Source organism: Dipodomys merriami, unplaced genomic scaffold (assembly GCF_024711535.1).
Source record: "Dipodomys merriami isolate MVZ:Mamm:240054 unplaced genomic scaffold, mDipMer1.0.p SCAF_411, whole genome shotgun sequence".
Classification (NCBI taxonomy): Eukaryota; Metazoa; Chordata; class Mammalia; order Rodentia; family Heteromyidae; genus Dipodomys; species Dipodomys merriami.
Window position 1 is genome coordinate 113717 of NW_027205727.1, and position 13069 is coordinate 126785.

Genomic DNA, 13069 nt, shown 5'->3' on the forward strand with positions numbered 1-13069 from the left:
GCCACCAACACCCAGCTTCCATTCCATATTATATGAGAGCTAGATTTTGATCAAATAACAAGTTTATATAGTTACATTGGATCCCTGGCTGCATTTTCCTCTTCTTCTCTTCATTTGTCTACCACTTTCCCCTTAATCCCACTTCACCCCTTTCAAATACCCACTTTCTGGTGAAAATTTTGCAAATCTACTTTTCAGCCACCCTCTCTTTTTTGTCATTTAGTCCTTCTGCCTACCAGGATGAGAAGTATCATAATGCCCTAATACAGAGATGGAAGATGAGTTGTAGTTCTTAGCATTAAACTGACACAAGCAGAGATAACCTGAGTGTGTAACCTAAGTGTGTAACTCCTCAAGATGTGGGACAGATTCCTGAATTCCAGTTGTAGAACAAACACACCACTGATGGTTTGGAATTTTGTGAAATATTTTAGAGTTCTGAGTCATTTCCACTTTCTTTCATGTCTAAGCCACATTTTCTTTGTCTATTCATTCACTCTAGTGCTTCTAGACTGCTTCCACAGCTTGGCTATTGGGAACAGTGCTGCAATAAAGATGGGTGTGAACATGGCTCTATTCTATCCTGATATGAATTCCTTCAGATGTATGCCCATGGGTAGTATTGTTGGATCCTGTGGTACTTCTATTTTTTAGCTTTTTGAGAAATATCTATACCATTTTCCCCTAGTTATTACACTAATTTAAACTCAAACATCCTCACTAGCAGTTATTTTAGTGTACTTGATGTCCACTCTGATTGGAATGAGATGAAATTTAAATGTCATTTCAATTTGCATTTTCTTTATGGCCAAGGATGCTGAGCATTGCTTCATCTACAGATGTTCTCAGTTGTACTTTTTTTTTTCATTTTTGGTCAGTCATGGGGCTTGAACTCTGGGCCTGAGCACTATCCCTGAGCTCTATAGCTCAAGGCGTGTGCTTTACAACTTGAGCCATAGTGCCACTTCTGGTTTTCTATTGGTTAATTGGAGATAAGTGTCCCATGGACTTTCCTGCCTGGGCTGGCTTTGAACCACAATCCTCAGACTCCTGAGTATCTAGGATTACGTCATGAGCCACTGGTGCCCAGTTCTCAGTTGTACATCTTTGGGAGCTAAGTTCACTTTTTTTTTTGTCAGTCATGGGTCTTAAACTATGGGTCTGGGTGCTGTCCCTGAGCTCTTCAGCTCAAGGCGAGCGCTCTACTGCTTGAGCTACAGTACCACTTCTGGTTTTCTAGTGGTTTATTGGAGGTAAGAGTCTCATAGACTTTTCTGCCCTGGCTGGCTTAGAACCGTGTCCTCAGATCTCAGTCTCCTGAGTAGATAGGATTACAGGTGTGAGCCACTGGCGCCTGGCAAGTTCACTCTTGTCCTGTCAATTCATTTATGTATTTATTAAATGGATTATTGGTTCTTTGGGAGTTTAGATATTTGAGCTCTCTTTATATTGGTCATTAGTCTGTTTTTGTTGAGAAATGTTTTCCCATGCTGCAGTCTATTATACTGTTGTTTTAATTATACTTAGTAAAATCTGTGATCTGTTGAGAATGTGGCTTAGTGGAAAATTGCTTGCTTAGCATGCGTGAAACTCTTGGGTTTGAATCCTCAGTACCACATAAATAGAAAAAGCTGGAAGTGGCACTGTGGCTCAAGTGGTAGAGCGCTAGCCTTGGGCTGAAGAGCTGAGGGACAGTGCCCAGGCCCCAGAGTTCAAGCCCCAGACTGACAAAAAAATAGAATCTTTCATAAAATTATTCAAATAATTAAAGGCCATACTGTTACTTAATACACATGTGCTGAAGAATTTCTATGATATTAAAACCTATATGCTCCTTATTCTCCAGATATCTGATTTTCCTTTTATTTTTTTTTTTTGTTACAACTCAGCAAAATAAAATTCCGGGTTGATTGTTGTACAACATTGTTTCACACATACATCAAACAGGCCAAAAAAATAAATGAACAGCAACTTCATAGACAAAAAAAGGAAAAAAAAAAGAAACCTTTTTATCTTTGGCCTTTTTAACCATCTCATACAAACCAACTACTGTACTTATAGTACAGCTAAGTGCAAATACAGAAAATGTTACTGGAATGCTCGGAATAAGATTTTATTGTTTTTGCTTTATTTTTGTACAAGTTTTTTTTTCTCCTTTGAGATTATAATGAACATGATTACACACAAGTAGTCAGAAGGACAGAATGCTCTGAGGGTTATCGAAGATCATTAAAAATGGATGACCCCTAACAATATGTACAAAACTATAAAATGTAACTAAAAATAGAAACAAAATTTCCTTTTTAAAGTACTTTTAAGAAAAAAAGCAGGGCCTTGGAAGTTTTGGTATTTCCCCTCCCTGTTGCAAATTCCAGTTGTGGATTTGGTGGGGTGGTGGCAGGCTTCCCTACTTCCACATTTAGATTCTGAGACAGGAAGTAGAGGGTGAATAGGTCACGTGGCCTTTTTATAATGTTTTAGTTTTTGCTGTCTAGTCATCCTCATCAGTCTTGTCTTCTTCCCTCTCCTCGTCCTCTTCTTCTTCCTCTTCTTTCTTTCTTTCTTCTTCTTCTCCTTCTCCTTCTCCTTCTTCTTCTTCTTCTTCTCCTCCTCGTCCTCCTCCTCCTCCTCCTCCTCCTCGTCGTCGTCCTCCTCCTCCTCCTCCTCGTCCTCCTCCTCGTCCTCCTCCTCATCCTCCTCCTTCCCCTTCTCCTTCCCCTCCTTCCCCGCCTCCTCCTCCTCCTCCTCCTCCTCCTCCTCTTTCTCCTTGTTCTTCTTCTTCTTGTTCTTCTTCTTCTTCTTCTTCTTCTTCTTCTTCTTCTTCTTCTTCTTCTTCTTCTTCTTCTTCTTCTTCTTCTTCTTCTTCTTCTTCTTCTCCTTCTCCTTCTCCTTCTCCTTCTTCTTCTTCTTCTTCCACCTCATTATCAGTCTCCTGCTCTCCATTTTCCTCATTAGCATTCCTGTTGGCCAGGGGTGTCTCTTCCATTCTCTGCCTCCTCTACAACATCCTTCTTCTCCTTCAAGTCCTTGGTGGGTCTCTCGGAGCTGGTGTCCACAGAGAGTCTGACATGGGTGTGGAGGTGGGGGGGGGGGAGGAGGAGTACACCTGTGATCCAGTGCAGCAAGGGAAAAAAGAAAGCAGGAGTTTGGAGAGTCAGGCGAGAAAGCTACCAGTCTTTGGTGGCTGAGCAGGCGTGGTATAGGAAGCTGCAGCGAGCTGGATCTGGGAACAATGCAAAGATGGCTTCAGAGCAGCCAGTGGGGGGGCCAGAGATCGGATTTTTACATAATTGGCTAATGCCTGTCTCTTTTTTTTGCCAGTACCTGAGCTAGAACTCAGGTTTGTGCTTCTTCAGTTTCCTCTTTCATAGCTGTCTCTCTACTCCGAGCCATGCCTCCCACTCAGCTTTTTGCTGTTTAATTGAAGCTAAATTCTTTGTAGTCTTTTTGATCTTTCAGATCAAAATCTTTCCACATTTGTAATATTTTAAAGATTTCTCCCCTGTGTGTCCTATGAACTTGGATCCATGAATATTTGGTAAAGAAGGACTTTCCACATTTGTTACATTAGTATTTTCTTGTCTGTGTCTGTTCTCTGATGCTGTGTCTTCCAGTTGAAGGACTGCACATTTGTATATCTTAAGGTTTCTATCTTGTGTGGATTCTGTGTTGCAATCTCAATTTTCTTCCAGATGAAAGACTTTCCCCATTTGGACTTTCCTAAGTTATTGCATTTGTGTGAATCAACTTATGTGTGTTCAGCTGTGAGCTCCATGTCTTTCCACATTTGTTACATTCATAAGGTCTCTCTCCTATGTGTATTCTCTGGTGGAGAGTAAGCTTTGGCTTGTTAATGAAAGAATTTCCACATGTTACATTCATAAATTTTCTCACCTGTGTGTTTTCTGGTGGAGAGTAAGGTGAAGCTTCTGGGTGAAAGACTTTCCACACATATTACATTAATAAGATTTCTCTCCCGTGTGTGTTGCTGGTGGCCATTAAGCTTTGACTTCTGTGTGAAAGAGTTTCCACACAAGTTAAATTCATAAAGTTTCTCTCCTGTGCGTGTTTTCTAGTGGATAGTAAGTTTGACATCTGGGTGACAGAATTTCCACACATGTTACATTCATAATGTTTCACTCCTGTGTGTGTTCTCTGGTAGACAGTAAGGTTTTATTTCCAGGTGAAAGACATTTCACACCTGTTACATTTGTAAGGTTTCTTTCCTGTGTGTTGTCTGATGGACAGTGAAGTTTGAATTCCAGGTGAAATATTTTCCACACATGTTATATTCATAAGATTTTTCTCTTGTGTGTGTTCTCTGGTGGCCAGCAAGGTTAGCCTTTGAGGTGAAAGACTTTCCACAGGTGTTACATTCATAAGGTTTATCTCCTGTGTGTGTTCTCTGGTGTTTAGTAAGGATTGACTTCCAAGTGAAAGACTTTCCACATGTGTTACATTCATAAGGTTTCTCTCCTGTGTGTGTTCTCTGGTGGACAGTAAGGTTTGACTTCTGTCTGAAATACTTTCCACACATGTTACATTCATAAGGTTTCTCTCTTGTGTGTGTTCTCTGGTGGACAGTAAGGTTTGATTTCTGGGTGAAAGACTTTCCACACACATTACATTCATAAGGTTTCTTTCCTGTATGTGCTTTCTGGTGGACAATAAGGTTTGACTTCCAGGCAAAAGACATTGCACACATGTTACATTCATAAGGTTTCTCTCTTGTGTGTCTTCTCCAGTGGACAGTAAGGTTTGACTTATGAGTGAAAGACTTTCCACACAAATTACATTCATAAGGTCTCTCTCCTGTGTGTGTTCTCTGGTGGGGAGTAAGGCGTTCCTTCCTGGTGAATGACTTTCCACACACGTTACATTCATATGGTTTGTTTCCTGTGTGTATTCTCTGGTGGACAGTAAGGGATGACTTCCTGGTGAAAGATTTTCCACACATGCTACATTTATAAGGTTTCTCTCCTGTATGTATTCCCTGGTGGACAGTAAGGTTTGACTTCTGTGTGATAGACTTTCTACACACGTTACATTCATAAGGTTTCTTTTCTGTGTGTGTTCTCTGGTGGACAGTAAGTTGTACCTTCTTAGGGAAAGACTTTCCACACACATTACATTCATATGGTTTCTTTCCTGTTTGTTTATTCTGGTGGACAGTAAGCTTTGCTTTCTTGGTGAAAGATTTTCCACACATGTTACATTCATAAGGTATCTCTCCTGTGTGTGTTCTCTGAGGGACAGTAAGGTGTGTCCTCTGGGTATGGGTAAAAGAGTTTTCACATTGTCTACATTCTTCAACAACAGGAGTCACACCAGGACTATATGCAACATACATCTTACCAGGTTCACTGTAGACACCCATGTTCTGACACCCAGTGATCTTTTTTGTTCTTATCCCTAAGGACTTCCCATTATTCTTAATCAGTTCTGACTTCTGTTTTGAGCTCAAATTAAAAGTTTTTATAAATCTCACTTGTTCCTCCCCTGTGTTACTATTCATGACTGCTACTTCAGAGAGATATTCACTGTAATTTTCCTCTATTTCTTGGACATCTAAAATGAATTACAGAAAAATAGACAAAAACATAAATGAGATCCATAAATTCCTTAATGTAAAGATATTTTCTCCCATTCTGGTGTGAGATTTTTAAATATCAAAGCATTGTTTTATGTAGAATATGTAGTTTTCTCCACAATGTGGTAATTAAGAAAGTAGTACTAACATTTTAAAATGGAAATCAATGTTTTTCTGTATTTCAGATTTTTCCCTTTCTCTCAAGGAAATATTTATTCAATTTATACATCTACATACTCTTAATGCTTGGATTCTGAATCTCACTCTATGCCCAGCACCACTGACAAGAAATAGTCCTCATCAGAAGCTAGCATACTCCTATTTTCCTCCTACCTGCATAGTACTAGTTTAAAAGAAAATGAGACCTCCTTTCCTACATTTCTCATTGTCTTTTTCTCTTTAAAAATGACTAAAGACAAAGAGAATTGCTAACATTAACTATACTAGCACACCAAATTCACTTTCTCTCCACATTAATTCTGGATTGACAATTCCTTGAGACAAAGGATCACCTAGGTCGCTGCCAGACATGACTCAGGGGCACTAGAAATGCTATTGCTCGATACAGCTGAAGATAAACATACCAACTGGGCTGTGAACCCAATACTACCATTCAAGATGATTTATCTCACCTGTAAAATTCATGTCTGAGGCTTCTCTTGTCCATGGTTCTGCACCTTGCTCCAGCTTGACAATCAATTTAGGTTTAGGAACACAGGGCCCTGTGATTAAGAAATAGTGGAGAACTATTTCTCTTGCTGGGTCATCATTGCTGTAAGATCTCAGGCATCCTATTCACGAGGTTGCTCCTAAATCTTCTTTCTCAATTATTCACAACTCCATGGTGGACTTTCCCGCAGCTTTGGGTGTATTTTGCCAATTGGGTGGCTTGAACTCAGCTCTTTTGCTCAAAGCTAGCATTCTACTAGTTTGAGTCTTGGCTACATTTCCAGTTTTTGAATGGTTAATTGGAGATAAGAGTCTCATGTTCATTTTTCTGCAATTGCTGGTTTCAAACCAAAATCTTCAGATTTCAGGTTCCAGAGTATCTAGGATTCCAAGCTTGAAGCACTGCACCCTATGTCAGGTTTGGCTTACAAATACACACTTTCAACTACTGATTTCCAGATCATACTTGCAGTAGTAATGTATGTTCTACTGTAGACTGTAGATCAACATATAATAATCACTTCAAGTTTGGGAAGTCAGTCTCCTATTAGTGGAACATAGTTTAGAAATTTTGTCTAACTACTGATTTTCCTTCTTAAAGAATGAGAATAAAATTAGCTCTTGAGTTACATATAATAAAATTGAAGTTTCCCTTAGAAAGAAATGACATTTCCCTTGGACTGGAATCTTATACCTAAATAACATAAGTAGTCTAATGTCTAGGAAAATAAAACCACTTGATCTTCCAAGTAAAAATGACCTTTGCTTACCCAAGGACATGAGGTTGCTATAGGTCTCCAGCATTACATCTCTATGAAGGGCCCTCTGACCAGGATCCAGCTCCTGCCACTCCTTCCAGGTGAAGTTCACAGCCACATCGTTAAATGATATCAGCTTCTGTAATGGTACATTTCCTTCAAGAAATTAGACCTGGGTCATGAGAATTCCAAACTGCAATTTCATTATGCTGCATGTATGCTTTTGTGTTACATAAAATGTTTGTAGCTTGCTGTGTTATCTATTCACTGGGAGGATTAAATAGCAAATTAAAAATATTTGACAATATATAAACCCGGTCATTAAAATACAAAGATTTGCAGTGGGCTTGTGGCTTATGCCTGTAGTCCTAGCTACTCAGGAGGCTGAGGTCTGAGGTTTGTGGTTCAAAGCCAAGCCAGGCAGGAAAGTCCATGAGACTCTTATCTCCAATAAACCACCAGAAAACTGAAAGTAGCACCTTGACTTAAGGGGTTGAACACTCACCTTGACCTGAAGAGCTGAGGGACAGAAACCAGGCCAAGAATTTAAGCCCCAAGACTGTGAAAAATTTAGTTTCTGTAATCATGCAAACACATTTCTGTTGCTAGCAATAGAGACAAGATAAAAATTCTAAGGAGATAATAATCTGGCATGACAACATTAATTTTAAGGGGGTGTCTGAAAGATTATATTACCATATTTTTATAAACTTTTAGTACATATGAGGGTAAAAATGAATTAAACAAATATTTTTTCCTGCATTTACATATTCTGCATCACCTAAACCCTATTTACATCTTCAGTTAACAAGCTCTCTCATCAGCAAGCATAACACATTCAGGACATCACATAGAATACATAGCACATTAGTAGATCTATGAAAAGTTCAGTGTCCACAGGAATGTTAAAAACAGTAACAGTACTCCAGAAAGTAGCTAATGATTTTTTTGGCCCTTAATAGTTTTTAGTTCCTACATAAAAATATCATAGGCGAATCATGTTGGGTTTAAATACAAAATATTGAAATGTGGTCATAGATACCTGTTATTAACTTCCTATGTAAAAAAGAACTGCTACCATGAAGTTTTGTAAACTTTGCCTACACTCTACTATATACAATATAGGTGGGAGGGGAATAAAATGTTCCTTGACAAGATTTTCATTTTAATAAGCCTTCATGGAAGGTGGAGGCAAATGTGTAGAGGCTCAAGGAACACTCAAGATGACAAAAATGATAAATATAACCAAATGATCAAATGTGGCACATATTCCTCAGTCATTTCTCCAGTAGATCCCTAAGGATATACTTCTACTTGTGTTAGTTAATAGCAAAATTCCTCAGAGATTAAAATCAATTACTGAGCAAACATCTGTGACATTTTACAACAAGTGATATTTCTAATAGAGAAAACTTAGTCACTGTATTATTATTATTATTTTTTTTTTAATCAAAACCAGTTCCTATCTTATACTGGCAGTGAATGAAAATATTCAAAAGCAGTGGGATGGAAAAACAAAACTGAATACCACATCAAATGAACTTAGACCAAAGATAACAGAATCAGGAGAAATCAAATTTTCTTATATTGTAACATTTGGGGGAAGGAAGAACTTTTCTGTAGGAAACTCTAAAGTTGAGCTGAAGGGGAAAAGGTTTGAGAGGTTGGAATTCCAGCCTGACAGCACTGACAGCATTGAGAGCTGGCTGCAGAAGTGTTAAAAGAGAATTCTGGAGAGGGTTAAGAGACTGGAGGGCAGGCCTTTTCCTTACTGTTGGAAAGATAGCATCTGAAACTGAGCTACTGTTGACCTTGAAGGCTAGGTAAGGTGAACTTCATGTCTGCATTTTTTCTGGGCAGCAGTCTTTTGTCTCAGGTGAATAAGGAAATATGTATCTCTCCAAAAAGTTGTGGCTCTGATTGTAATAATAATATAGATACTTCATTATTGCATGTTATCAATGGTAACCTTCCCTGTGTGAACTTAAACAACTGTGCTTGCTTGCTGGCACCCAGGGACCAAGTGTCAGAGAGCCTCCGGACCCCTGCTTTACCCTATCTGTTTATGTTTTTGTGTTTCTCTAATCATCTTTATTTCTGGAATCCTGAGAATTCTATAGGAAACAATTTTTCCTATGTAATGGGAAAGAAAAACGTCAATCATAAGAACGACTTCAGCAAAGTAAAACTGATCACAAAGAATAACTAGTTCCCAGATAGATCATTTGAAGAAAAGAAACAACTGAGAGACACACGGCAGAAAGAGGGAATGGGAAAAGTAAGAAAAAATCATAGAAAGTTAGATACAAAGAGAAAGAGAAAAATAGCCAATACTATTGGGTAGAAAATCAAGAAATAGTAGGAAATCAAGAATTAAAGAGAGAAAATAGAGCAAAAAAAATCTTCTGAGGGTACTTTAGAAAACAAACAGAAATTTGTAGAAAGACCATAAAGTTCAGCATCAAATATAGCCTAAGCTTCAAGTAAGGCCAAGACCATGAAGTAGTCCAAGAACTATATATGGAGAGTAATATAAGTACATATAGGTTAATCATTCCTTAAGAACACATGCAGCAGTGAGTGACCACACTATTTCAGCAATTCCAGGAAAATTTCATTGAGATAGTTTAATTTTACTCATGAAGATGTGATCTGGTTCCAATCTATCCTTCACCTTCCATGAGATGTTCCTGCTTGGTGTCATTACATCACATAACAAGATTGACTACATTTTCTAACAACACAAAACCTAGACATCTGAAGCAAAGCTGCATTCAACTTAGAAAGAATATAAGCATTTAACCTGCTAAATCTACAAGCAATATTTATCTGCTAAATCTACAAGCCATCTTTGTCTGATTTATGAATATGTTCCTGAGGCTGAATCTGTGTGGTTGTATTGTTTTTAATTCTTGGACATCTCTAGGTTCATATGATGGAATGCAAAACAAATGAGAAATATAAAAACAACTCACCAGAGATCCATTCATTCTTTCTTGCTGCTGACAATGAACAGAAGATTCTGGAAGCATGGCTGGAATATAAGGCAAATGATGTTTTCAGAAAAGAATGTGTGGGATTTTTGCCCCAGAATTTTCTCTTGCAAATATGATATGTGGGCTGGAAAAGCATAAAGCCTTCTTATGATAAGAATCTTTAATGTTTCAAGCAGAGCATTAAAGTCTCCAATAAACATAAATCCAGTCCATTTCCTGGTAGATATATATTAGTAAAGCAAATAATTTCTATTTTTATATACGTAATACATTCGTAAAAATGAATGTTCCCACAAAAACCATAGAATAATTGAAAGCAAAAATATATCACATTTCCACTAAAAGTAGTTATTGCTTAATATACTTCAGGATGTAGGAACTGCTTTTTTTAATGCAAAGGTATCCTAGAAATCCATTGGATTTTGTGTTCTACCTCATTCATTTACATACTTAAACACCAGAGAAAGCGTGTATGATGTAACTCAGTAGTTTTCCCCCAAAGTTATAGAGAAAAATATATACAGAATATATTTCTTGTGTTATAATATTTAAATAACGGTTGTCAAATGGCCCATTTCACTGTACCCATTGCACACCTATGCAATGACTTGCAATTTGCCATTTAACATGCTTTGGACAAAGGGACATGAGTAAAGATGAGGTAAACCCAGGTTTTAAAAGTCCCTAATGCTCACTTTCTTAAAAAGTCATGGGAAGAACCTGGGCCATCCTAAAGATACAACATAAAATATTCAATATAGGAGTGACACACCTGAATATAGGTGACATCTACAAAGCATACAACCTTGAGTAAGACATATTACCTCAAGTTTTCTCCTGTGATTGTTCTTTTTTTTTTTTTTTTGTCGGTTGTGGGGCTTGAACTCTGGGCCTGGGCGCTGTCCCTCAGCTCTTCAGCTCAAGGCGAGCGCTCTACCACTTGAGCTACAGCGCCACTTCCGGTTTTCTGGTGGTTTATTGGAGATAGGAGTCTCACGGTCTCTCCTGTCCGGGCTGGCTTTGAACTGCGATCCTCAGATCACAGCCTCCTGAGTAGCTAGGATTACAGGCGTGAGCCACCAGCGCCCGGCTGTGATTTTTCTTATAAGGTCAATTGTCCCTGAACTACCAGAGCTAGCATTAGCAAATCCATACATGGGACATTTAAGATAAGAATGCATGATTACATACTAAAAATCATAGTGGTAACAGTCTGAATAAATTAGCAAGAAGAGGATTAGGGTCTAGTACATGAATAGATACTTTCAGTCATAACAATTACACCACCATCGCAAACCACAGCCTCAGGTACACTTTGAAATCTAGGCTCTGGCTTATTCCCAAAGCCAGCTCATCACGAGTCCTATAAATTAGTTTCAATCTTGCAACAACACAAAGTGATTGAGAGTGGTGTAGGAAAGAGTACCACGTGAATCTGGTGCTCAGGGAAGTAGCACCAATTTTTGCATAAGGCAAGGGAAGCTAGCAACATCTTCCCATTCCTTTGCTTTTCTGCTTCTTTTCTTCAGGACTTCTCAGAATTGAATAGGTCTGTCCATTTAGGATGGAGATTCCTATTCATAAGTACTCTTCTTTGAAAATTGCTAGGCTTTATTCCTAAAAATACAGGACCAGCACTCACTACTCCAATATCCCATGTACAACTGTCTCTAGAAACAGGGTCGTGCACAAACACCTGTGAACTCAAGCCAGGAGACTAAAAACTCAAGCCAAACAGATTAAAATGTCTCTAGGAGAAACAACACAGAAGCCCCAAATACAACTGCAATATAAGAGGACTCAAGGCAGGCACACACCTCACAATTTCACTAGAATTCTTCCTGTACTCCTCTTATACCTGGGCAAAGCAAATAAAGTCACATGGGTTAACAGAAGAATCCCTTGGTCTTGGAGTACAAAAGGAAATCTCTTGGGCTCTCCTCATCTGGACAATCACCCAGCTTGTTCTCAGACATTTGGGAACCAGGTTCTTGCATCTGAAGGCCCAGACACTAATGGCAGCACAAACTCCTGAACCTCTAGCAAATTATCACCCCAGACTGGAGAAAAGCATGTAGGGGGAAGTAGGCGCTTTGGCTCAAGTGTAAAGCTCTCCCTCTGAGCTGAGGAGCTCAGGAATGGTGCTTGCAGGCCCAGAGTTCAAGCCCCACGACCAACCAAAAAAACAGAAACAGAAAAAGAAAAACAAAACCGTGGAGAGTAGACTCCCACAGCAATCGCACACTTCCTACCTGACATCAGTTCCAAAGCCTGAGATTTCTTCAAGTTACAGCTCCAAAGATCCACTGCACAGAGCTGGGGGCTGGCCTCTTGGTTCCCACTATGGAAGGCCAAACTGTACTTGAGGGTACTTTGAGCAGCACGGAAAGGGAAAGAAAATCGGGAACAGGCCAACTTAAAACACCTGTGGTGGGCGGGGAGACGCATGCGCAACAGGAACTGCTGCTCCACCTATGCCCAACAACAACAAAAAAACCCAGTATTTTCAAACAAAATGTCCTCCATAGAGACTACAATTCCCACAATGCTCAGCGCACCCTGCTACACCCCTGATCACAAGAGTCCTTGGATACATTGGGACTTTTGTCTCCTTGCTGTGGGAACTAAGCTGAGTTTCTTCTTGATAACCACTGTTTCCTCTTGAATATTTTTTTTGGTGGTGTCTGGTCGTGGGGTCTGAACTCTGGGCCTGGGCGCTGTCCCTCAGCTCTTTAGGTCAAGGCTAGCACTCTACCACTTGAGCCACAGTGCCACTTTCGGCGTTTTTCTTATATGGTGCTGAGGAATCGAACCCAGGGCCTCGAGCATGCAAGGTAAGTGCTCTACCACTGAGCCACCTTCCCAGCCCCATGTTTCCTCTTGAATATTTAAGACCAACCAAAAAATGGAAATATATGGGGAGAATTGGATACATTGGCTTTTTGATTCTTAGTTCTAATAATGAAATTGAGGTTATGAGACTGCCTTGCTTATACCTTTCTTTTTGTTCAATGCTTGCGTTCTGCTGAATGTAAATTATATCTATGTTTTGCCTT

At 39.2% G+C, this 13069-nt stretch overlaps 1 protein-coding gene across 1 annotated transcript in view; it reads right to left on the bottom strand.

Moving 5' to 3' along the window:
• Positions 1-4204: 4204 nt before the first annotated feature.
• LOC138807115 (zinc finger protein 717-like) overlaps positions 4205-13069 on the bottom strand; it is a 59523-nt gene continuing 50658 nt past the window's right edge. The window contains exon 5 of the mRNA XM_069992684.1: positions 4205-4958. Within this exon, the coding sequence (XP_069848785.1) occupies positions 4205-4958 (754 nt within the window). The remainder of the gene's footprint in view (positions 4959-13069) is intronic.